A 27,688-nucleotide genomic window follows, 5' to 3' on the forward strand; every position below is an offset into this window, starting at 1 on the left:
TCATAGAGCCTAGTTATATATTTTATTTACTATTAATAAGGCCATGATGGACTACGCTGTACCACGCTACAAGCTAACCAGTCGACACTTCTTTTGCGAGAAAAGCCATCCCAACCCTCCACCAGCATGTAGAAGACCGCATTGTCCATGCACTCTGGCAATCTGTGAGTACAAAGGTGCACCTGACAACAGACGCATGGACCTGTAGGCATGGCCACGGAAGATTACGTGTCCATTACGGCGCAATGGGTTAATGTGGTGGATGCATGGTCCACAGGGGACAGCCTACTAAGTCTGTCTGCAGTCCCTAATTCAAATTGTGCTCCACTGTCTAAATCGGAACTTCCACCTTCTGGCTTTCGGCCTATAGTATCAGAAATTAAACTGCATTTGGCCTTCAACTTTGGTTAGGGCCTACTAACGGCTTCTGCCCCTCCCTGGTGTTGCCCTCAACTAAATAAAGCTGAGCTTCAACCTTCTGCTCCAAATTACCATTTTGAAAAATGCAATAGGCTTTTCAGGCCTACTAAAGGAGTCTGTCTGTGTGCCCCTCCCTGGTGTTGTCCTCAACTAAATAAAGCTGAGCTTCAACCTTCCGGCTCTCATTATGTGGTTTTAAAAAAAAAAAAGGTGGTTAGGGCCTACTAACGGCTTCTGCCCCTCCCTGGTGTTGTCCTCAACTAAATAAAGCTGAGCTTCAACCTTCCGGCTCTCATTATGTGGTTTTAAAAAAAAAAATGGTGGTTAGGGCCTACTAACGGCTTCTGCCCCTCCCTGGTGTTGTCCTCAACTAAATAAAGCTGAGCTTCAACCTTCCGGCTCTCATTATGTGGTTTTAAAAAAAAAAAAGGTGGTTAGGGCCTACTAACGGCTTCTGCCCCTCCCTGGTGTTGTCCTCAACTAAATAAAGCTGAGCTTCAACCTTCCGGCTCTCATTATGTGGTTTTAAAAAAAAAAAAGGTGGTTAGGGCCTACTAACGGCTTCTGCCCCTCCCTGGTGTTGTCCTCAACTAAATAAAGCTGAGCTTCAACCTTCCGGCTCTCATTATGTGGTTTTAAAAAAAAAAAAGGTGGTTAGGGCCTACTAACGGCTTCTGCCCCTCCCTGGTGTTGTCCTCAACTAAATAAAGCTGAGCTTCAACCTTCCGGCTCTCATTATGTGGTTTTAAAAAAAAAAAAGGTGGTTAGGGCCTACTAACGGCTTCTGCCCCTCCCTGGTGTTGTCCTCAACTAAATAAAGCTGAGCTTCAACCTTCCGGCTCTCATTATGTGGTTTTAAAAAAAAAAAAGGTGGTTAGGGCCTACTAACGGCTTCTGCCCCTCCCTGGTGTTGTCCTCAACTAAATAAAGCTGAGCTTCAACCTTCCGGCTCTCATTATGTGGTTTTAAAAAAAAAAAAGGTGGTTAGGGCCTACTAACGGCTTCTGCCCCTCCCTGGTGTTGTCCTCAACTAAATAAAGCTGAGCTTCAACCTTCCGGCTCTCATTATGTGGTTTTAAAAAAAAAAAAGGTGGTTAGGGCCTACTAACGGCTTCTGCCCCTCCCTGGTGTTGTCCTCAACTAAATAAAGCTGAGCTTCAACCTTCCGGCTCTCATTATGTGGTTTTAAAAAAAAAAATGGTGGTTAGGGCCTACTAACGGCTTCTGCCCCTCCCTGGTGTTGTCCTCAACTAAATAAAGCTGAGCTTCAACCTTCCGGCTCTCATTATGTGGTTTTAAAAAAAAAAAAGGTGGTTAGGGCCTACTAACGGCTTCTGCCCCTCCCTGGTGTTGTCCTCAACTAAATAAAGCTGAGCTTCAACCTTCCGGCTCTCATTATGTGGTTTTAAAAAAAAAAAAGGTGGTTAGGGCCTACTAACGGCTTCTGCCCCTCCCTGGTGTTGTCCTCAACTAAATAAAGCTGAGCTTCAACCTTCCGGCTCTCATTATGTGGTTTTAAAAAAAAAAAAGGTGGTTAGGGCCTACTAACGGCTTCTGCCCCTCCCTGGTGTTGTCCTCAACTAAATAAAGCTGAGCTTCAACCTTCCGGCTCTCATTATGTGGTTTTAAAAAAAAAAAAGGTGGTTAGGGCCTACTAACGGCTTCTGCCCCTCCCTGGTGTTGTCCTCAACTAAATAAAGCTGAGCTTCAACCTTCCGGCTCTCATTATGTGGTTTTAAAAAAAAAAAAGGTGGTTAGGGCCTACTAACGGCTTCTGCCCCTCCCTGGTGTTGTCCTCAACTAAATAAAGCTGAGCTTCAACCTTCCGGCTCTCATTATGTGGTTTTAAAAAAAAAAAAGGTGGTTAGGGCCTACTAACGGCTTCTGCCCCTCCCTGGTGTTGTCCTCAACTAAATAAAGCTGAGCTTCAACCTTCCGGCTCTCATTATGTGGTTTTAAAAAAAAAAAAGGTGGTTAGGGCCTACTAACGGCTTCTGCCCCTCCCTGGTGTTGTCCTCAACTAAATAAAGCTGAGCTTCAACCTTCCGGCTCTCATTATGTGGTTTTAAAAAAAAAAAAGGTGGTTAGGGCCTACTAACGGCTTCTGCCCCTCCCTGGTGTTGTCCTCAACTAAATAAAGCTGAGCTTCAACCTTCCGGCTCTCATTATGTGGTTTTAAAAAAAAAAATGGTGGTTAGGGCCTACTAACGGCTTCTGCCCCTCCCTGGTGTTGTCCTCAACTAAATAAAGCTGAGCTTCAACCTTCCGGCTCTCATTATGTGGTTTTAAAAAAAAAAAAGGTGGTTAGGGCCTACTAACGGCTTCTGCCCCTCCCTGGTGTTGTCCTCAACTAAATAAAGCTGAGCTTCAACCTTCCGGCTCTCATTATGTGGTTTTAAAAAAAAAAAGGTGGTTAGGGCCTACTAACGGCTTCTGCCCCTCCCTGGTGTTGTCCTCAACTAAATAAAGCTGAGCTTCAACCTTCCGGCTCTCATTATGTGGTTTTAAAAAAAAAAAATGGTGGTTAGGGCCTACTAACGGCTTCTGCCCCTCCCTGGTGTTGTCCTCAACTAAATAAAGCTGAGCTTCAACCTTCCGGCTCTCATTAAGTGGTTTTAAAAAAAAAATGGTGGTTAGGGCCTACTAACGGCTTCTGCCCCTCCCTGGTGTTGCCCTCAACTAAATAAAGCTGAGCTTCAACCTTCTGCTCCAAATTACCATTTTAAAAAATGCAATAGGCTTTTCCGGCCTACTAAAGGTGTCTGCCCCTCCCTGGTGTTGTCCTCAACTGAACAAAGCTGAGCTTCCACATTCTGGCTTTCGCCCTATACTATCAGATATTAAACTGCATTTGGCCTACTAGTGTGGTTAGGCCCTTGAAACAGTGTCTGCTGCTCTTGGGTTTGCTACTCCACTGAACAAAGCAATGCCGCCTGTTTAGTCCTGTTACCAATTTTGAACTGCATGTAGCCTACTTTATTCTTTGGCCCTATATCTGTTTCCTCCTCATCCTGCCCATTGCCCAGCCACTGCTAAATGAGTCTGCTGGTACATTGACCGAGACCACTACATTCCCCTTGTACTCTACACAGCCAGAATCTGTCCCTGCTGAAAGTAAGGTTCCCCTTCCCGCATGTTATACCACCTTACACAGGGACAAAGAGGAAGGTGCAGATGAAAGTGCAGGTTCCTTCATCAGGTGGGGGGGCATACTCGTTGGCGACGTCACTGGCACAGGGCCCCTCAGAGTACGCAAAAGTGTCGCTGCTGGTGGGAGGCGCCCCCGCCATGCAAACACACCGCCGTACTTTGAGGGGCCCTGTGCCAGTGGCAATGCGAACGAGTGGGCCCCCCCCCTGCTTGCTCAGGATCACAGCACTTGCAACTTTTAAATAATTACCTTTCCCTGCAACACCGCCGTGACGTAGTCCGCATTTCCTGGGCCCACGAAAAACTTGAGCCGGCCCTACTCCCCCCACAACTTTTGCCAAATGACCCCCAATTCCCTATGCCCAACTATTATTATAAAGTTAATTAAGATTGACAAGCTTCAGAAACAAGAATGGATGTTTTTGGCATTAAAATGGGCACTGTAGGTGTTTTCCTGGCCTCCACTCACTGCCGACTATGCTTCCCCATTGACTTGCATTGGGTTTCGTGTTTCGGTCGATCCCCGACTTTTAGCGATAATCGGCCGACTGCACTCGACTCGACTCTGGACAAAATCGGGTTTCCCAAAACCCTACTCGATCTTAAAAAAATGAAAGTCGCTCAACCCTACTCGCGAGTACACCGAGCATAGGGATACTCAGGCGAGTACCGAGTAGTGGCGAGCACATTCGCTCAGCACTAGCAATTATTAAGACACTCAATAAAGGAGTGGTTCTGCAAGTGGGAACCACAGACCACATCTCAGTACCAATGCTTTCTGGCTGATGTTTTACTCACTTTTGAATGTTGGTTGTGCTTTCATACTCGTGGTAGCATGAGATGGACTCTACAACCCACACAAGTGGCTCAGGTAGTGCAGCTCATCCAGGATGGCACATCAATGCGAGCTGTGGCAAGAAGTTTTACCGAGTCTGTCAGCATAGTGTCCAGAGGCGCTACCAGGAGACAGGCCAGTACACCAGGAGACGTGGAAGGGGCCGTAGGAGGGCAACAACCCAGCAGCAGGACCGCCACCTCAGCCTTTGTGCAAGGAGGAACAGGAGCACTGCCAGAGCCCTGCAAAATGACCTCAAGCAGGCCGCAAAATGTGCATGTGTCTGCACAAATGGTTAGAATCCGACTCCATGAGGATGGTCTGAGTGCCCAATGTCCACAGATGGGGGTTGTGCTTACAGCCCAACACCGTGCAGGACGCTTGGCATTTGCCACAGAACACAAAGATTGGCAAATTTGCCACTGGCGCCCAGTGCTCCTCACACATGAAAGCAGGTTCACACTGAGCATATGTTACTGAGTCTGGAGACGCAGTGGAGAGCGATCTGCTGCCTGCAAGATCCTTCAGCATGACCACTTTGGCAGTGGGTCAGTAATGGTGTGGGGTGGCATTTCTTTGGAGGGTCGCACAGCCCTCCATGTGCTCACCAGAGGTATCCTGATTGCCATTAGGAACCGAGATGAGATCCTCAGACCCTTTGTAAGACCATATGCTGGTACGGTTGGCCCTGGGTTCCTCCTAATGCAGGACAATGCCAAACGTCATGTGGCTGGAGTGTATCAGCAGTTCCTGCAAGGTGAAGGCATTGAAGCTATGGACTGGCCCGCCCGTTCCCCAGACCTGAATCCGATTGAACACATCTGGGACATCATGTCTCGCACCATCCACCAATGTCACGTTGCACCACAGCCTGTCCAGGAATTGGCAGATGCTTTAGTCCAGGTCTGGGAGATCATTCAGGAGACCATCCGCCACCTCATCAGGAGCATGCCCAGGCGTTGTCGGGAGATTATACAGGCACATGGAGGCCACACACACTACTGAGCATCATTTCCTTGTCTTGAGGCATTTCCACTGAAGTTGGATCAGCCTGTAACTTCATTTTCCACTTTGATTTTGAATATCATTCCAAATCCAGACCTCCATGAGATATTAATTTTGATTTATATTGACAATTGTTATGTTTTATTCTTCTGAACACATTCCACTATGTAATGAATAAGGATTTACAACTGGAATATTTCATTCAGTGAAATCTAGGATGTGGGCTTTTAGTGTTTCCGTTATTTTTTTTGAGCAGTGTATATCTATTCTATTGTAACCTGTTAGTGTGATTTTAAACAGTAGTGGCATATGAATTGTCGATTTTTCAAAGGACACTGGTGCGTAAAAATCGGAGAGCACTCGTGCGGTGCGATTTTTTTCTCGCACCCATTGACTTGCATTGGCAAAAAAAAAAAAAAAAAACCTGATGTGAGTTACCCCATAGATTAATACTGGTCCGAGTGCTATGCGATGTTCTCGCATAGCACTCGTCCGTATTCCTCGCTAGTGTGACTCCGGCTTTAGGATTATTTAGTCTGGAAATAAGACGACTGAGGGGCGATCTAATAACCATGTATAAGTATATAAGATGACAATACAAATATCTCTCCGAGGATCTGTTTATACCAAGGAAAGTGACGATCTCAAGGGGGCATTCTCTGCGTCTAGAGGAGAGAAGGTTTTTTTTCACCAATATAGAAGATGATTATTTACTGTTAGGGCAGTGAGAATCTGGAATTCCTTGCCTTAGGAGGTGGTGATGGCGAACTCAGTCGGGGGTTCAAGAGAGGCCTGGATGTCTTCCTGGAGTGTAACAATATTGTATCTTACAGTTATTAGGTTTTTTGGAAGGACGTAGATCTGGGGATTTATTCTGACGGAATATAGGCTGAACTGGATGGACAAATGGCTTTTTTTCGGCCTTGCTAACTATGTTACTATGAAAAGCTGTATGACCTGGGTTAGAAGGAAACCATTACCGGCCCATCTGTTAAGATAGAAACAAGGGACCCAGGAGGCTCGTAGACAGAATGTAGAAAGAGTGGAAGGGAGAGAAGAAAGAGCGGGGAAAGTATCAGAAGGACTCAATGCCAACTTAATCAATAAGGCTGAGAAGGAGACTGTCTACAAGTATTCCAGCATTCCTTTCTCTCGCTTGTGTAGAAGACTTGAAGTGGCTCTTCATTTACCGTGTCTCAGGAATGGCAGTGTTCTCAAGGTTAGGAAGCATATAGCTACACAGCAGAATACGTTGGCGATAGAAAAAAGCAAGACAATCTAGTATTTGGCATTATTAATACAGTAATGCGGTTTTACTGCATTTCTACCACGGAATTTACTGCAAATTTATAGGGAAAATCCACACATGAAGTGCAGGACACCCGCAAGCGAAATGTACTTGTTGCAGGTTTAAAACCCGCATTGCATGTCAGATTACACATTTAAGCAAAAGTGGCCGAGAGATTTCTAGAAATCCCATCTACTTTGCTGGAATTGTAAGACGCTATGCAGCAAAAACATGCAGCGCCTAAAACTCACTGTGGGAACTTTCCCGACAGGAATAAGTATGGTAGACGTCTTTACACCAGAGCTCCAGCGATACGCCAACCGATATACTACAGTATAACTACGGGCATGAGACGGGCTGTAAAGAAAGCAGTCACTGCTATACACAAGAAGTGGATTACATGATGGACCATGTGACGCCAAGCAATGAGGGACACCTGGAAGTAGACAAATAGACTAACAATAGTAAGAGATATTTCACTATTTTATTATAAGAAATGGTTAACTTAAAAAAAAATATATATATATATATGAATAATGTAAGAGCATCACTTGGCAAATCTCCCTCGAACGATGCTTAGTAAACATCATATCCCCTTTAAATCACTCTGCCCAAAGGTCTTAAAAGGGATCCTGTCATGTCCCCCAATGCCATTAACCTGCAGATATATATGGTTAACATGCAGGTCAATAGCGCTACAAAACTGCCCAATAGCCTTTCATAAAGCACGGTTACTGGACTATCCCTTCCAGAAGCCGCCAGCTTTCAGTCATAGGGGCAGTGTAGAGTTCTGCCTCAATCACCACTAAGTGGTGCACGGGGCAGCTATAAGCACACCCCAGCATTTTCATTGACAGCTTGCTCTGCAGATCACTCAGAGTGCTGTGGTGTGCTTATGGCTGCCCCTTCACTGCTGTGAGTGGTGAGTGATGCGGATCTCTTCACCGCCCCTATAACTGAAAGCCAGCGGCTTTTATTTGCTCCTTTATCCATGTTTTCAGTGCAGTGGCCAGACAGTATTGTAACGCTATTCATTTCCAGATTGACCCCATATGTACAGGTTAATAGAGTTTGGGGGCACAACAGGTTCCTTTTAGGAGTTTATTAATGAATATGGACTGAAAGCACTTTTTCTGGAGAAGTAAACCAAGAAAGACAAGATAAATGCTTGATGAGCATCCGGATCAGACAGTGAAAATAGAACCACAGAAGAGCCAGCTTTATTAAATAACAAACCTCAAATAGTTGTATCGTCGCCTTCATGCACAAAGTGGCAATTATTAATCAAGTTCATTAAAATATGCAACAAATAAAATGACCGACGACTCTTCATGCTTCCGATGCAGCAGCACCTGATAAAAGGGTCTCTTCAGCAGAGCCAACACTTCACATTTATCTCCTTGCATATGGGGCATCGAGGTGAGAGAAGGATCAGCAGACTACACCCAGCCAGGTGCACATGAGGTTACATAAAACACAAAAACCACTACTGAGTGACGACGCTATAAAGGAACATGGCTAAACAGGTAGGAGACAGACTCCCCGTTGTGTGTCCGGCGAATGGCTTCGGCCAATATCATAGAGATATCAATAACCTGTTCATAAAAACACATAAAAGATGGTCGTTAGATATACGGACAATTCATGTAGTCACATCACTAAAACAACAAAAATCAAAGCATTAAGGAAGAGGAGTTACACAAGTGACAACGCAGCCACAGGGGAATTCTGCTATATCAGGTCTTTGTGAGAACCACTATACCAGGACAAAGCAGAAGAAAACAGCCAAGATGTCTGAAAATACTGCATATATGAAATTTCAGCCGTATTACTAATATACTGAATATACTTAGAAAATGAAGGTTCATGGCGGACCAATTGGACAATTCAAGAGTGCCCATCAGCCACAACAAGGCAAGTACTCAGCAGTAGTGGCGTTTTATCAATCATACGTGCCTCTCAGGGCTAAAACCTATAACTGTAAACGGCTTTTATTCCAGGAGAGACACGTATAATGAATATTGGGCTTGGACAGTGATCGTCTTGGAACAGCGGATTAACCACTGCACTGCTGGTAAATATTACAGAAGTGTGGGGATGGTAAATCTTGAAGTTTACATTTTCTACACATTTCAAATTGTATGGACCTTTTCATCAGGAAAAGCTATAAGTGATCACACATTCAGGTATTAAATTTATATATAAAAAAGTTCTAATCACGACACTCTCCCCAAATGGGAGATAGAGAAATTACAATTATACACGTGGCATCGTCGCTTTCACAAAAGCCGGATCAAAATCTCAAATAAATTAACCTCAGTCATAAATTCTTTAGAAGAAAAACTAAATACAAGGGTCTTTTGGTTACTAAAAACCTACAACTTGTCCAGCAAAAAACAAGCAATAAGGCAAGGAGAAAAAGAACTACGCAATAGATGTGCACAATATAGGAAAGAATGACACGGATTAATGTGGATACAACACACAAGTAATCTTATAAAGTAAAAGAACATTGGTGTCCTAGGCCCGGGTAGTCTTGATTCATTTCCTATGTGGAGGCTTTGATCCATTTCCTAATTTCCTATGTGCGAGGCCTCGATCCATTTCCTATGTGCGAGGCCCTGAACCATTTACTATCTGCGAGGCCTTGATTCATTTCCTATCTGCGAGGCCTCGATCCATTTCCTATGTGCGAGGCCTTGAACCATTTACTATGTGCGAGGCCTTGAACCATTTACTATCTGCGAGGCTTCGATACATTTCCTATGTGCGAGGCCTCGATTCATTTCCTATGTGCGAGGCCTCGATCCATTTCCTATGTGCGAGGCCTCGATCCATTTTCTATGTGCGAGGCCTTGAACCATTTACTATCTGCGAGGCTTCTATACATTTCCTATGTGTGAGGCCTCGATCCATTTCCTATGTGCGAGGCCTCGATAAATTTACTATCTGCGAGGCTTCAATCCATTTCCTATGTGCGAGGCCTCAGTCCATTTCCTATCTGCGAGGCCTTGATACATTTAATTATTGGACTTTAGCAGGATTTCGGTACCTAAGACTATGTTGTCTGATGCAATGTTCTGCTGCTATACTGTAAATTGATCTTATTACCTGGCACTGCTTCATTGCATTAGATCGCCTTCTTTGCACCTTATTTTGTAAGTGTAATACTTTCCAGATACCCAGGCCTGGGACACCATTGTTCTTGTTACTTTATATATTCACTTGTGTGCTGTGTCTCTTACATTGTGCACATCTATAGTTATTTTTCTCCTTGCCTTCATTGATTATTACCACTGCCCTTGTGGTAAACAAGCAGTCATACAGATTCGTTAATTAAAAAAAAATGTTTACGGCTTATGAAGAAAGGGGAAGAAATAAAAGTGCAAAAATTAGCTTTGTAGGGAGGTTAGGGGAAAAAAAAAAAAAAAAAAAAAAACACTTTGCAAAAAATGTGTAAGAATTACAAGTAATGAAAAACCTGATAAAACAGTAGGTCTCTTTATGATGATAGTGTCCCATTAAAGGCAATGCTATTGTGGTGCTCTCAAGTACTTACACACCAGATCCCTGCACTTCAACCTCATCAAAAACCTTTGGCTTGATCTTTAGGGCTTGTTCACACGATGCGGTTTTCGCTGCGGATCCGCAGCGGATTTGCAGCTGCGGATCCGCATCCTTTTTCCATGCAGGGTACAGTACAATGTTACCCTATGGAAAAAGAAAACCGCTGTTCCCACGTTCCTTTTTTCCGCTGGAAAATCCGCGCTGATTTTCTGCAGAAAAAAAGAAGTACCATGTCAATTCTTTCTGCGGATTCCGCTGCGGGTTTCCACCTGCACCAATAGGAAAATGCAGCTGGAAACCCGCAGTGGAATCCGCAGTAGAAAAAGGACTGAAAACCGCAGTGAAAACCACCGCAGGTTTTGCACTGCGGTTTTCCCAAATCAGGACCTGAAAATTCCGCAGCGAAAAAAGGATCATGTGAACATAGCCTTAATGGAGCTCATGAGCCAGCATCTCCTCCATCAGGGTATGACTCACAAATGCTCTTGTGGAGGAACGGACAAAGTCCCACAGACACAGCCAAAGTCTTGTAAAAAGCCTTCATAGAAGAAACGTTCTATCTGCAGAGCGGCTGTACACCATAAATAATGGGATGTCATGAAAACACCTGTAGAGGTCATACTAGAAGCACAAAAGTACTGGGACAGCCACACACAATGATGGCAAATCCCAGGGACAGGCCAGAAATGTAGAAAATGTGACAACCCATGTGTAAAGGGGAGGACTAGTCAAGATGGTCTGTTTTCTGTACAATGGGATTACAAACTTTGTTCTGAGTACCTGGATTTTCTGACAATGCCTGATCTTCTCCTCTTGAGGTATAGTATTCGTCACTACCACAGCTTCAAAACATGCGTTATTAATCCGAGAAATGGCCGGACCAGAGAAGATCCCGTGTGTCAGGATAGCATACACTTTGACGGCTCCAGCAGATAGAAGTCTACAAAGAAAAAGTCAACCACAAATGCCTGAGTAATAAAGAAAACAAATTAGAGGAAAAAAAAAAAAAAAGTCCATCCCCACAGCAAGAAATAAAGAAGAGCTCATTCATCACGATGGCAGCTTGTATGTGGAGAGCAGCATATCGACCTATGGCTGCTCTAAGTAACGCTAGACCAAGGGCCATAATTCAACCTGGAACCACAGAAGAGCACACCATTCATGTATATGAGGAGGAGGAGAGGAGACCCCTCCAAGCACATTATATGACTAACGTAGGTAAGAAAGGGTCCATTAGAAGAGTAACATCTCCTCAGCCTGGGATCTGGTCTCCCGTATTATATACAAAAGCCCACAAAGACAAAATGAAACTGGAAGAAAAATAAAAGAAAGATACACTAACGGTGCAGGTAATGCAAATTGGGAAAGTAAGTTACTTACGGGATTTTTTGGAACCCATGACCTCACCACGAGTCATCGGGAAGTTAATGAGACTTTATTCAATCACAGATGACAACACCACAACAGAATTACAGAGATCAGAAAATAATCTAGGGAGGGACCACAGCTTGGAGCACCCTTCTATTAAAGGGGAGATCGGCAGAAGCACCGATATCTAGTCTATTGGGACTAGACTGAGACTGAGAACGTAGACTAAGGCTACTTTCACACTAGCGTTAACTGCATTCCGTCACAATGCGTCGTTTTGCCGAAAAAACGCATCCTGCAAAAGTGTTTGCAGGATGCGTTTTTTCCCCATAGACTAACATTAGACGACGCATTGTGACGGATTGCCACACGTCGCACCCGTCGTGCGACGGATGCGTCGTGCAGTGGCGGACCGTCGGGAGCAAAAAACGTTGCTTGCAACGTTTTTTGCTCCGTCGTAAACGTCTTTTCCGACCGCGCATGCGCGGCCAGAACTCCGCCCCCACCTCCCCGCACCTCACAATGGAGCAGCGGATGCGCTGGAAAAATGCATCCGCTGCCCCCGTTGTGCGGCGGAGACAATGCTAGCGTCGGGAACGTCGGCCCGACGCACAGCGACGGGCCGAGCCCGACGCTAGTGTGAAAGTAGCCTAAGAAGACCAGGTAGCAGCCTTACAAATCTCTTCTATTAAAGACACTAGCTTTCTCCGCCCAGGAGGTTGCAGGGCCTGAGTGGAGAGAGTCTTTAAACCTTCCAGCAGTTCCTTGCTGCTTGATGAGTAGCAGAAGTACAGAAATGGTGTCCTTAACGCATCTAGCAATAGTAGGTTTTGAGGCTGTGCATCCCATTCTAGAGCCCTGGAAGGATACGAAAAAAACCAAAACAAAAAAAAAAAAAAAAACATCCTTTCTACACTCCTGTTAGCTGAAAGGTACCCAACTACTTATCTCCTAACGTCTAAAGTATACGATCTCTCCTTCTGGTGCTTCAGATTGGGACTAAAGGAGGGAACAATGGCTTTCTGTAGCTTATGGAACAGACTCACCACCTTAGGAAGGTAGGCTGATCTGGCTTAAAGACTACCCTATCATCTAGGATCTGGGTAAATGGTGTGGCTTTAGAAAAGGCCTGAATATCATTAACTCTCTCGGCAGAACGTAATGCTACTAGAAGGCTGTTTTGAAGGAAAGAAACTTAAGGGTTGTGGACTATGGGTTCAAACAGTGCGTTAGTTAAGGCTGTCAGGACCAAATTCAAATCCCATGGTACCAAATTTACTTTAAAAATGGGTCTAGATCTTAAAGAAGCTTTAATGAATCTTGATACCCAAATAGTTACCTGCCAAGTCACAACTTTACAGGGCCACGAGAGCTGACACCTGTACCTTTAAGGTACTGATGGATAACCCCAATTCAAGGCCACCTGCAGAAACTCCAAAATCTTTCCTATTAGAGTCCCCTTCTCTACTCTAGAACCTGAGAAGGATAAAAAGTTATTCCAAGTTCTAGCATATATCCAAGTAGTGACTGGTTTTCTACTCTGAAGCAAAGTGGACATGACATTGGTGGAAAAACCCTCTCTTTTCTAAGTGTCCTTTGAAGTTCCACACAGTCAAATGGAGGCTGGTTACTTGTAGATGGAAGATCAGCCCTTGCACAAGGAGGTTCATTATTTCCGGTAAAACCCACGAATCGGACATTGACATCCTGCTCAGACATGAGAACCAAGATATATCTTTGACCAGAAAGGGAAAAACAAGATGATCCTCACCTTGTCCTCTCCGATTATTCTTACAACCAGGGGAATCAGTGAAACTGGAGGGAAGGCTTACACCAGTATGAAATCCCAGGGAATCAGGAGAGCACCTACCACCAAGGGATTCTCCCTGAGGTACAGGGAACAGAACTTCCTCACTTTCCAGTTTAGTTTTGTGACAAACAGATCTACCACCGGAAGGCCCAACATTAAAACTATCTCTGCGAAGATATCGATCAAGCTCCTACTCCCCTTGTCTCAAGAGGGTTGGGAATTAGAAATCCGCCTTGGTATTTTCCTTCCCCCTTATATGTAGGGCTGTCAGTGAAAGGAGATGCTTCTCCACTATTCGAAATAGACAGTATGTCACTCTCGTCATTGTTTTTGACAGACTGTCCGAAAGAATCTTGACACTTTGGCCCAGTAGGGGGTGTCCCTCTTCCTTCTGAGAAGAAAGACACCGAAACGCGAGTCAAGTGATTACACTGGGACCTCCGAAACTCTGGGTAATTATTCATCCCCCTAGCTCCTCATTATATGTTTATGATTGATTTTTCAATTCTGCACATCAAGCCATGGTATGCATTTTTCTTTTGTCTCTGGCTTTCCCTATAAGATGTTTACTTACTGCAATTTTTTTTCATAAACCCTCTGTTAGCCTCTTTAGGGGCAGCCAGGGACATAACCCCAGTAGGGTCCAGGTATATCAATTTATTTACTTATTTTGTATTCTATTGTTGCACTTTAACTTTCTGCGTTTTGCAATTTATGTATTTTCACAAATAATTATTACTTATTTATTATATGTGCACTTTATAACTAGAGTCTATTATGCAGGTATTTGCAAATTGCATATAATCATGGTTGCAATATAATTACTTTTTTGGGTACTATCCATCCATTTTTGAGGTCAGTGTTTGCTTGCTTTTTTCTGTATGGTCTGTATAAATCTCCTAAACACTTCCTTTTAATATTTTTAAGTGTATGTTTCAATAAAAATTATTTATGCATTATTATGTTTGGAGGACTCTTTTCTGATCTGCATAAGTGTCTGGGACTTCTACAAGGACAGCTTTCTGGAATAAGTCCAGAAAATGACTGCTCTCTCAGGGAAGAACGAGAAGGGGTCACAACAAACTTTTCATGAGGAATCAATTGGAAGTCTAAAGTCAGACCTGATCTAATAAAGTTGAGGATTCAGTGACTGGCTGCAATGCTTTCCCAGACAGGCGAGAAGTAGGAAAGTCTTCCCCCTACCTGGGCTGGGAGTCATTGACTCGATTTTCAGGGCCCGAGAGGATGACCCAAATAAGAGCGATCTACCCATTGGTCCTGATACTTAGAAGGCTTTCTTCTGACATTTTTTTTCTCCAGAAAGATCGCCTATAGGTAGACTAGGAAATAGTGATGAGCGAGTATACTCGTTGTTCGGGTTTTCCAGAGCACACTCGGGTGGTCTCCAAGTATTTGTGACTGCTCGGAGATTTAGTTTTCGTCTCTGCAGCTGCATGATTTACGGCTGCTAGACTGGCTGAATACATGTGAGGAATGCCTGTTTGTTAGGGAATTCCCACATGTATTCAAGCTGTCCAGCCGCCGTAAATCATGCAGCTGAGGTGAAAAAAAAACTAAATCTCCGAGCACTAACAAAATACTCAGATCACCCAAGCATGCTCAGGGAGACCCGAACAACAATGCTATTCGCTCATCACTGCTAGGGAATCTTTTCGCAGGAACAATATCTATCAACGCAGCCAGTCGCTGCAAAGACTCCCAACTGTGAAATAGCGTAATTCATTTCAGAGGACGTGACCGTACATTATAGAGCAAGGAGAGATAAGCTAGTAATTTTATATTTTACTCAAAAAGATAGGCAGTGTTTACAGAGGTATAAAAAGATTAAAAGACAATTATCGCATATACAATACAATTACAAATAAAATAGGATTAAAAGTTGAAAAACACTAACATTTCTTTTTGTCATATTTCATGGCTGACCGTGGGCTGCGGGGGATGAGCGAGCATATATCCAGATGCATCACACCCCTGTCTGTCAGCTAGACCCCAGAAAAAAAAACACATGAAGACTGCTGCTTCACTCACTAATTTCCTAGCCTAAAACCAAGCCACTCCCCCTGTGGTGACCTCACTTAGAGGTTGAATCCTCTCCTTTTCTTAGAGTTATGGAACCCAGTTTTTATGCCTAGCTCGCTGTACAAACCTCGTATATGAAAGACACAATGATCAGGAGGTGTACCACGTCGGGGCGATTCTTTTAAGTGTAAACACGGCATAGTTACACAACCCGCTTACAGAGAAACCCGCTCTTTGCACTCATTGGGTTTAACTACTAGTGATTTCAGGGAGTTATAGATCTGTCGATGGACATCTGGGATATATAATTCTTATATCTCTAGCCCTGATCGGTGGCACTATATAGAATATTAAAAGAACAATAGAAACTCATGGTTTACATACCAGTTTTAACCAGTACCAGGTGGGAGTAGGGTAGGGAGACTTGTCTGCCCACAGCATTGAGCAATATAAATTCTTGAGGGAGGGGGAAAAAGAGGGGTTTAGAATTACATACACAAGCAGAGGGAGAAAGAGTGGCTCAGAATTCCAGCCAGCCTTGTGTTGGCAGAGGAATCAGCAGCTGTGAGCTCTGTATGTGTAACTGAAGTGGTCAGAACTTCTTCCTATTTCCTGACAGTCATGAACCACAGGGGGGATATTTTTATCATCCCCACCGATGACACCAATATGTCATGAACCGGGGTTGTTTCGCTGCCCCCAGTTCTTTTCTGTAGGGGATTAATCTATATCCCACTTCCCAGTTCCGGCTTGAAACTTGCAGGTCTCTTGGGCCCCCCTTACCTACAGGTCAGTCAGGGAACTGCACCTAGAATAATTAGTCACCAGAAAGGCTGCCTGCTATGTACTGGCTATTGGGCACACACTGCAATGAGGGCGATATAATAATTCCCAGATGCAGCTGAGCAATACACTTATATACCCGTTCTGTCACTGCTAGCTTTACCCAACAAGCTCAGTACGGTCCGCTGCCACCAGCTCCTATTTCTTAATCAATAATGGGTCAGGAGCCAACCCAATCAGTAGTGTAATTTACTTCAGAGGACGTGAAAGTACGTTATAGAGCAAGGAAAAATGAAGCTAGTAATTTTATATTTTAATCCAAAAGGTAGGCAGTGTTTACAAAAGTATAACAAGATATTATAAAATGAGACAATTATATATGTACAGAACGATTACAAATAAAAAGGGATACTAGCTGAAGAGCCCGGCGTTGCCTGGGCATAGTAAATATCTGTGGTTAGTTATAGCACCTCACTTCTCTTATTTTCCCATCACGCCTCTCATTTTCCCCATCACATCTCTCATTTTCCCCCTCACATCTCTCATTTTCCCCCTCACACCTCTCATTTTCCCCCTCACTCCTCTCATTCCCCCCTAACACTTGTCATTTCGACCTCACATCTGTCATTTTCCGATCACTCCACTATTTTCCCTCACTCCTCATTTTGCACTCACACCTTTTCATTTTCACCTCACACCTCTCATTTTCACCTCAGTATATACATGTTTGTCATCTCCCTTATATATAGTATACACCTGTATGTCATCTCCTGTATATAGTATATACCTAGTATGTCATCTCCCCTGTATATAGTATATACCTGCTGTGTGTCATGTCCCCTGTATATAGTATATACCTGTATGTCATCTCCTCCTATATATAGTATATACCTGTATGTAATCTCCTCCTGTATATAGTATATACCTGTGTGTCATCTCACCTATATATAGTATATATCTGTGTCATCTCCTCCTGTATATAGTATATACCTGTATGTCATCTCCTCCTATACATAGCATATACCTGTATGTCATCTCCTCCTGTATATACTATATACCTGTAGGTAATCTGCTCCTGTATATAGTATATACCTGTATGTCATCTCCTCCTGTATATAGTATATACCTGTGTGTCATCTCCCCTGTAAATAGTATATACCTGTGTCATCTCCTCCTGTATATAGTATATATCTGTATGTCATCTCCTCCTGTATTAGACCTCGTTCACACGTTATTTGGTCAGTATTTTTACATCAGTATTTGTAAGCTAAATTGGCAGCCTGATAAATCCCCAGCCAACAGTAAGCCCACCCCCTGGCAGTATATATTAGCTCACACATACACATAATAGACTGGTCATGTGACTGACAGCTGCCGGATTCCTATATAGTACATTTGTTGCTCTTGTAGTTTGTCTGCTTATTAATCAGATTTTTATTTTTGAAGGATAATACCAGACTTGTGTGTGTTTTAGGGCGAGTTTCGTTTGTCAAGTTGTGTGTGTTGAGTTGCGTGTGGCGACATGCATGTAGGGACTTTTGTGAGATGAGTTTTGTGTGGCGACATGCGTGTAGCAACTTTTTGTGTGTCGAGTTGCATGTGACAGGTTAGTGTAGCAAGTTGTGTGCAGCAAGTTTTGCGCATGGCGAGTTTTGCGCGTGGCGAGTTTTATGTGTGGTGCCTTTTGAGTATTTGAGTATGTGCAAGTTTTGTGTGAGGCAACTTTTGCATGTGTTGCAACTTTTGTGCATGTGGCAATTTTTCCGCGCATGCAAGTTTTGCATGTGTGGCGAATTTTGCATGTGGAGAGTTTTGCGCGGCGACTTTTGTGTTTCGACTTTTATGTGGCGAGGTTGGTGTATGTGTGGTGAAATGTGCGCTGAGGGTGGTATGTGTGTTCGAGCACGTGGTAGTGTGTGGCGCATTTTGTGTGTGTGTTCATATCCCCGTGTTGGTGTGGTGATTATCCCATGTCGGGGCCCCACCTTAGCAACTGTACAGTATATACTGTTTGGCGCCATCGCTCTCATTCTTTAAGTCCCCCTTGTTCACATCTGGCAGCTGTCAATTTGCCTCCAACACTTTTCCTTTCATTTTTTTCCCCATTATGTAGATAGGGGCAAAATTGTTTGGTGAATTGGAAAGCGCGGGGTTAAAGGGAACCTGTCACCACGTTTTTGGAAGATGGGATAAAAATAGCGTTAAATAGTGGCAGAGGTGGGCGTTACATTAGTGTGTGTGTTATGCGTTTATTACCCACCTAAGTTGCCGAAATAACTTTGCAAAGTCTCCGTTTTCGCCTGTCAATCAGGCTGGTCAGGTCGCATGGGCGTGGTGTCTTCCCCCAGATTTGGCGTAGTTTTCCGTTGGTGGCGTAGTGGTGTGCGCATGCCCAAAGTCCGGAATCCTCTTCCAGGGGATTTAAAATAGCGCGGTGTTCGTTATTGCATTGGTGATCGGTGGGCGCGGCCATCTTCCTTTGGCCGCGCGTGCGCAGAAGCGGCGCTCTGCTGGCCGCGGCTTCAGGAAAATGGCCGCCGCGATATCCATCTGCGCACGCGCGGCATCCCGCGGCCATTTTCCTGAAGCCGCGGCCAGCAGAGCGCCGCTTCTGCGCACGCGCGGCCAAAGGAAGATGGCCGCGCCCACCGATCACCAATGCAATAACGAACACCGCGCTATTTTAAATCCCCTGGAAGAGGATTCCGGACTTTGGGCATGCGCACACCACTACGCCACCAACGGAAAACTACGCCAAATCTGGGTGAAGACACCACGCCCATGTGACCTGACCAGCCTGATTGACAGGCGAAAACGGAGACTTTGCAAAGTTATTTCGGCAACTTAGGTGGGTAATAAACGCATAACACACACACTAATGTAACGCCCACCTCTGCCCCTATTTAACGCTATTTTTATCCCATCTTCCAAAAACGTGGTGACAGGTTCCCTTTAAAATTTCACCTCACAACATAGCCTATGAAGCTCTCGGGGTCCAAACGTGTGACTGTGCAAAATTTTGTGGCTGTAGCTGCGACGGTTCAGATGCCAATCCCGGACATACACACACACCTTTATATATACACATATACATACATATATAATCTCTATCAGGGAGACATTATATATATATATATATAGTATTAAGCTTACCGTTAATTATGTTTCCAGGAGTCCATCCTGACAGCACTATGGAGGACGTCCTCCTCCCCCTTGCTGGGACAGGAAACACACGAGAGTTCAAAAGGTCCGGTCCCACCCCCATTCCTCAGTGTTGTAACAAGAACCGCCTCAAGGGTGATGCAAACAAAAATAATATTTAATGGTAAAGAACATAACACCATATATTAGGAACATATTACATCATATGTTAGGAACATAATACAGACATGTCAGGTTCATATTACAAAAGCATAGTTATATTAACAGGGAGGGAATTACCCGTGCTGTCAGGATGGACTCCTGGAAACATAATTAACGGTAAGCTTAATACCTATTTTCCAGGACGTCATCCTGACAGCACTATGGAGAGTACCAAAGCACCTCCTCAGGGCGGGATTACCGCTTGGAGAACTTTTCTCCTGAATGCAGTATGCTGGCCGGACAACACATCAAGCTTATGTTTGCAAAAGGTATTCGCACTAGCCCATGTAGCGGCCTTACAAATCTGCTCTAGAGAGGCGCCTGCCCTCTCGGCCCAAGAAGTAGCCATCCCTCTAGTAGAGTGTGCATGAAGACCTTTTGGAGGAGGGATGCCCTCTGACTGATAGGCCTCGGAGATCACAGATGTGATCCATCGAGCAATGGAGGCCTTAGAGGCCTTCTTTCCCCTATTTTTACCGCCGAACAAAATAAACAGATTTGGGTCGATGCGCCATGGGTTGGTGGCTGACAGGTAGTCGATGACCGCCTGTCTGACAACCAAGGAATGCAGAGCTTCCTCTTTAGAATTGGAAGGGTTACAGCAAAAGGATGGTAACACTATCTCCTGATTCCTATTTTTTAGAGTTCCCACTTTTGGAACGAACGAGGGATCTAGTTTAAGGACCGCACTATCGTCTCTAATCTGGAGGTACGGGTCCCGTGTGCACAGGGCTTGGATTTCCCCCACCCTCTTAGCCGTGGTGATCGCCACTAGGAATGCAGTTTTACGTGTCAGGGCTGAAATGGACATGTTATCTGCCGAGGCGTAATTATTTTTGCAGAGGAATTTCAGGACAAGGTTAAGATCCCAAGGAGGAGATAACTGTCTAATGGTGGGGCGCAACCTTTGGGTGGCTCTGATAAATCTAACTATCCAGGGGTGTGTTGCCAGGGGATAGTCTAGAAAGGAGCTAAGTGCCGAGATCTGCACCTTCAAGGTGCTCGGCCTAAGCCCCTTATCGAACCCAGCCTGCAGAAAATCCAGAATTCTGGGTAAGTCGGGAGTGCCTGCCGCAACCTCAGACCTGCCACCCTCCAGACAGAAGCGCCTCCAGATCTTCAAGTAGATTGTTGACGTGACCGGCTTCCTACTAGCCTTGATAGTGGATATGACCTGGTCGGACAGGCCTCTTGCCTTCAGGATGTTCCTTTCAGGATCCAGGCTGAGAGATGTAGCTTCTCTGGGTCCGGATGGTACACTGGGCCCTGGTGGATTACATCTGGTCTGTGAGGGAGCTCCACTGGACTCTCTATCGCCAGGTCTACCAGCAGGGAGAACCAACACCTTCTTGGCCAGTATGGAACTACCAAAATTACTCGAGCCTGTTCTTCCTTGATCTTCCTGAGAACAGCCGGGATTAGTGCTAGAGGAGGGAAAGCATATGAGAGGGGCTCCGTCCAACTCTGACTTAGACCATCTATCCCTTCCGGCAGATCCCGAGGGTTCAGCGAGAAGAACCTTGATACCTTCGAGTTTCTCCTGTTTGCGAAGAGGTCTATACTGGGAGTGCCCCAACGCCGGCACAGCTCCTGGAAGATGTCCTGGTTGAGTTCCCACTCTGTTGCAAACACTCTTCTTCTGCTCAAGTAGTCCGCTATGACGTTTTGGGAGCCTTCTAAGTGGATTGCCGAGATGGAGAGGATCGACCTTTCTGCCCAGCGAAATATTCTCCCCGCCAGCTCCTGGAGAAGATGGTGTCTTGGGCCACCTTGGTGTTTTAAAAAGGAAACGGTTGTCACGTTGTCGGACAATACCCTGACGTGACGATTCTCCAGAGTGCGACGATTCCTTCTCAGGGCTTCCCAGACAGCATACAGCTCTCTGAAGTTGGATGAGTTGCGAGCGACGTCTGGAGGCCATCGTCCCTGGAGGATCCTCCCTTCTAAGTGAGCTCCCCAGCCCCAGGCGCTGGCGTCTGTAGTAACTACTACATAGGGATCGGTAGTCCATAGTACTCCAGTTCTTAGTTTCTCTGGGTCTGTCCACCACAGGAGAGATCTTCGTACTGGATCTGGTAGATACAAAGTACTGTCCAGAGAAGACTGACTACGGTCCCACTTGGAGAGGATTAAGCTCTGTAGTGGTCTTGAATGGAACTGTGCCCATCTTACGCATGGTATGCATGCCGTCATTAGGCCTAGCACTCTCATGGCCATCCTTATTGAGACTCTGCGTTCTAGTAGGAGTCTGATCTGAATCTGTATTGCCTCCAGCTTGGATTCGGGTAGTAGGGATATTCTGTTTGCAGAATCCAGACAGACACCCAGGAAGACCTTTTTGTGCTCCGGAATCAGGTCTGATTTCTGCCAGTTTATGATCCATCCCAGGTGTTCCATTATCGCGACGGTTCGGGTTCTGTGAACCGATAAGATCTCTGGTGTTCTTGCTATCAGGAGAAAGTCGTCGCGATATGGGACTATTATAATCCCCTGGTTTCTTAGGAAAGCCACTATCTCCGACACCAGCTTTGTAAATACGCGAGGTGCTGAGGCAAGTCCAAACGGCAGGCACTGGAACTGGTAGTAACAGGTCCCGGACGGCAGAACTACCGCGAACCTCAGAAGCCTCTGATAGGTGGTGGACAGGGACCTGATAATAGGCACTCTTCAAGTCGAGAGTGCACATTACCGCATTCTGATCTATTAGAAGGATTGCAGAACGGATGGACTCCATACGAAACCTCTTGTACCTGACCCAGGCATTCAGAGGTTTCAAATTTACGATTGTGCGAGAGTCGCCTGACGGTTTTGTTATGGAGAACAGGGAGGAGTAGTGACCCTGGCCTACCTCTAGCGGTGGTACTGGTATTATGACTTCTGAGGAAAGCATGTCCATTAAGTCTTTTAACATGGGAGAGTCATGCATAACCACCGTAGGTACGATGTACCTGTCTGGTGGAGGGGAGTAGATCTCTATACTGTATCCTTCGGAGATAGTACGAAGGACCCATCGGTTCTGAGTGACTCTGCTCCAGTTTACCGCGAAATGGCGATGCCTTCCCCCTATAAGAGTGGCGTCATTGCTATTTGGATTTAGAGGAGGGGCTGAAGAAGAAACTTCTGTTCTTACTACCGTGGCCACAGGAACCCCTATTAAAACCTCTATTGGACCTTCCCTCTCTGAAGTCGGACCTGTAGTCAGACTGTCTTCTAAAGGGAAACCCTCTCCGAAAGGACTGAGGCCTCTTATGTTTGTCCTCTGGGACCCCTTTTTTCTTGTCTGAAGCCGACTCTAGGATAGTATCGAGGGAAGGACCAAACACCCTTGCACCTGAGAAGGGGATTGAACACAACTTTGTCTTGGACGCATTATCCCCCGACCAAGACCTTAGCCAGACCGCCCTTCTAGCCGCATTAGACAATGATCCGTTTCTGGCTGAGAATCTGACTGACTCAGCCGTCATGTCAGATAGAAAAGCAGTAGCGGATTTCATTATGGGGAGAGAGTTTAGGATCTCAGACCTTGGGGTCTTATTAGAGAGATGCTCCTCTAATTGACCCATCCAAAAGGTAAATAGACCGGGCTACCGAGGTAGCTGCAATGTTGGTCTTAATTAGAGCCGCCGAAGACTCCCAGGCTCTCTTTAGCAATATGTCCGCCTTTCTATCCATCGGATCGCGCAAACTTGATGAGTCCTCGAATGGAATAGCTGTCTTTTTTGCGACCTTCGCCACCGGGAAATCCACCTTGGGTATCTCGTCCCATAGTTTTACGTCATCCAGCTCAAAGGGTATGCGCGCCTTAAAATCTTTAGACAGAGTCAGCCGACGTTCTGCCTCCTTCCACTCTTCAAGCACCATAGCCTTGATATGTTCGCTAACTGGGAAGACGGTCTGCCGACGCGACATAAGTCCCCCAAACATCAGGTCCTGCCTGGATTGCGGTTTAGATGCCTCCTCTACTTGCATGGTGCATCGCACTGCCTGCACCAGTTCGTTCGTGTCCTCCGCCTGGAAAAGGTACTTCCTTTGATGGTCCTGGCTTCCAGATGGAAGCTCGCCCTCTTCCTCAGAGACAAGATCTTCAGAGTCAGACTTGTCGTCAGAACTATAATCCAGCTCCCGTCTGGCCCTTTTTCGGCTGGGCATAGGGCTGGACTTTTCCACCATGGTGGCCAGAGAAGCTTGGACCTCTTCTCTTATTAAGGACCTCATCTCAGACAATAGGGAGGGCTGCTCGTCTCTCATAACCTTTGATGTGCAATCTGCACATAAGGTCTTGCCATGAGTGTCCGGGAGCTTTGCGCTGCATATCGGACATCTACTGGACTTCCAAGAAGCCTTTCCAGATTTCTTAACTTGACCAGGGGGGGACCGCTGGAGTTCCCTTATCCTTAAACAATATAAGATAGGGAAAGTAACAGGGTGGCTCTTACTACCAGGGTGCAGGGGGAGTTTGCGCTCTGCGCACTTACCCCATCCTCAGGTGGCATGCTTTCCATGGCTCCGGAGTATCGGTGCTCCTTGCGGTTGTCAGCGTCTGAGCGCTGTAATTCCTGAGTTCTCGCTGGAGCGCACGCCTCCCCTGTATCTCCAGCGTTACCGGAAGTGCCGGCAACGAATGGCGCAAACCGGAAGTGACACGGTCCCCGGAACTTCAGCCGGAAGAGTCAGAGCCCGGCGTTCCACGCCGCATAGAGGCTGCCGACCTCGGGGACCGCGTCCGCAGCCGAGAGCCCCCCCACCGGGAGGAGCGGCCGCTGGTCTTTGGAGCAGAGGGACCCCCCTCTGGAGGGTTTCTGCCCTGAGCCTCTTGACAGGGGGAAGGATCTGGCAAGCCGCACGATCCCCCTGAGCTCCGGTAAGCTGCGCAGCTTCTCTCATGTGTCCCTTGCAGGGACAGGAAAAAACACAGAGGAATAGGGGTGGGACCGGACCTTTTGAACTCTCGTGTGTTTCCTGTCCCAGCAAGGGGGAGGAGGACGTCCTCCATAGTGCTGTCAGGATGACGTCCTGGAAATTTATATATATATATATATATATATATATATATATATATATATTATTTTAATAATTCAGCGCAAGTTAGCATAAAAAGCCGGTAATTCAATTGCCGGCTTTTGCTCTCTCCTTCACAAACCCGACAGGATATGAGACATGATTTACATACAGTAAACCATCTCTTATCCCTTTTCTATTACATATTCCTCTTTAGTAATGTAACAAGTGTCTGTGTGTAAAATTTTGAAGCTCTAGCTATTAAAGGGGTTGTCCACTACTTTCAATTAACCCCCCAATGTATCCCCACGGGGCCCCTAATGAATTGTGCAAACACCTTCCGTTGCCGTTTTCGCCTGCGAGCGGCGCTATTCCAATGGCTGAGTCCGGGTCACGTGACCCCCTAGCTGCAGCCGCCGCTTATTTCCGCCGACATCACGTCAATTTTCAGACTCTGGAAATTGACGTGATGTCAGGAGCAGGCGTGACCCAGCCTCCACAGGAAGCAGTCACTCAAGAGTGACTGGGCTGTGGACGGGGCTGTGCTGGGGGCGGGCGGGGCTAGGCAGGGATGATTGTGCGGGCGTCGGGGGTCTGCGTGCCCGCGCCCGTATGTGCGGGCGCCGGTACAAGTCCCATCAGGCTCTGCCTGCTACAATGGCAGTGAGTGACACATTAGCCAATGATGGGACAGTAGTAGTCCCATCATCCGGCTAATGTGTTGAATGTAAAAAAAAAACAACAATAAAAAAAAACACACACACACACACACATATATATATATAATACATACATACATACAACACACCATGTCACATGCAACATGTGACATCATGCAGCATGCGACATCATGCAGCATGCGACATCATGCAGCATGCGACATCATGCAGCATGCGACATCATGCAGCATGCGACGACATGCAGCATGCGACATCATGCAGCATGCGACGACATGCAGCATGCGACGACATGCAGCATGCGACGACATGCAGCATGCGACGACATGCAGCATGCGACGACATGCAGCATGCGACGACATGCAGCATGCGACGACATGCAGCATGCGACGACATGCAGCATGCGACGACATGCAGCATGCGACGACATGCAGCATGCGACGACATGCAGCATGCGACGACATGCAGCATGCGACGACATGCAGCATGCGACGACATGCAGCATGCGACGACATGCAGCATGCGACGACATGCAGCATGCGACGACATGCAGCATGCGACGACATGCAGCATGCGACGACATGCAGCATGCGACGACATGCAGCATGCGACGACATGCAGCATGCGACGACATGCAGCATGCGACGACATGCAGCATGCGACGACATGCAGCATGCGACGACATGCAGCATGCGACGACATGCAGCATGCGACGACATGCAGCATGCGACGACATGCAGCATGCGACGACATGCAGCATGCGACGACATGCAGCATGCGACGACATGCAGCATGCGACGACATGCAGCATGCGACGACATGCAGCATGCGACGACATGCAGCATGCGACGACATGCAGCATGCGACGACATGCAGCATGCGACGACATGCAGCATGCGACGACATGCAGCATGCGACGACATGCAGCATGCGACGACATGCAGCATGTGACATGCAACGACATGCAACATGCGATGACATGCGACGACATGCACCATGCGACGACACGCACCATGCGACACGCACCATGCAATGACATGCAGCATGCACCATGCGACGACATGCAACATATAACATGCGATGACATGCAGCATGCAACGACATGCAACATGTGACATGCAACATACGACGACATGCAACATGCGATGACATGCAGCATGCGACGACATGCAATATGCAACATACAGTACATACAACATACATATAGACATATACAGTACATATAACAGATTACATACTCCCCATCACTTGTCACCTTGATCCCCGAAGCCAGTGTTATCTGTAAAAAAATTTAAAATAATAAACAAACACTATACTCCCTGATCCGCACAAATCCAATTAAAACGAGTGTCCCTCGACGATCTCCCGTGGAGAGCAGGAGCATCAGCTGATGCGACCGCTCTCCAGGGGCTCCAGGAATACAATGATGGAAGGTATCCTTCCACAATGTATTCCTCACTAGGGTTGAGCGAAACGGGTCGTTCATTTTCAAAAGTCGCCGACTTTTGGCAAAGTCGGCGTCTCATGAAACCCGACCCCTGTGGGGGTCGGCCATGCGGTACGCGATCTTGGCGCCAAAGTCGCGTTTCGCGCCATTTTTTCAGCCAATGAATGAGCGTGGGCAGAGTGATGACATAGGTGTTAGGGGAGTGAACGCCTATCGTCATGTTATCGCTTGTGCGCAGTAGCGATTTGGAATGTGCAAATCGAAATTTTCGAGAGAGAGAGAGAGAGAGAGAGAGAGAGAGAGAGAGAGAGAGAGAGAGAGAGAGAGAGAGAGAGAGAGAGAGAGAGAGAGAGAGAGAGAAAATATAAAAATATAATAATAATATCTTCACTGTGTTTCGTGTTTCGGCCGAAACCCGACTTTTCACTGTGGTCGTCCGATTTCACTCGACTTTTAAGACAGTTGGGTTTCACAAAACCCGACTCGACCCTAAAAAACTAAAGGTCGCTCAACCCTATTCCTCACAATGTATTCCTACGGCCCTGTGAGAAAATAGTCCCTAGTCTCACTTATGGCATTGCTGTGTGAGAAATTTTCCCAGGCAGCAATTGCCATAAAGTGAGACTTTGTCCTAAGGTAACCTCTCAGTGATGCACTACAGGAGCCATTGTCTGTCAGTGTGTCACTGAGGGTCCTATAGAGCAGTAACATCACCCGATGTCACTGTTCTATAGGGGAGATCGTCGTGGGACACTCGTCATTAATTGGACTACGGCGGACAGGTAGTATACGGTTTATCATTTTACGTTTTTTGCAGGCGCTGAAGTATGGCAAGTATGGTTAAATGAAGATTATTAAAATACTTTTTTCCTAATGTGTGTGTTTTATTAACCCTTTATTAGTATTGAATTAATAATGGATAGGCGTCTTATTGACG

The 27,688-nt window shown here is 46.0% G+C and overlaps 1 protein-coding gene across 1 annotated transcript in view; it reads right to left on the reverse strand.

Moving 5' to 3' along the window:
• Positions 1-7,168: 7,168 nt before the first annotated feature.
• Positions 7,169-27,688, reverse strand: part of LOC143806305 (ribose-phosphate pyrophosphokinase 1) — a 54,288-nt gene continuing 33,768 nt past the window's right edge. Inside the window, exons 6-7 of the mRNA XM_077286545.1 lie at positions 11,046-11,205; positions 7,169-8,293 (exon numbers count right to left, since the gene is read on the reverse strand). Coding sequence (XP_077142660.1) covers positions 8,201-8,293; positions 11,046-11,205 — 253 coding nt within the window. The 3' untranslated portion in view covers positions 7,169-8,200. The remainder of the gene's footprint in view (positions 8,294-11,045; positions 11,206-27,688) is intronic.

This window comes from Ranitomeya variabilis, chromosome 2, assembly GCF_051348905.1.
Source record: "Ranitomeya variabilis isolate aRanVar5 chromosome 2, aRanVar5.hap1, whole genome shotgun sequence".
NCBI classification, from domain to species: domain Eukaryota; kingdom Metazoa; phylum Chordata; class Amphibia; order Anura; family Dendrobatidae; genus Ranitomeya; species Ranitomeya variabilis.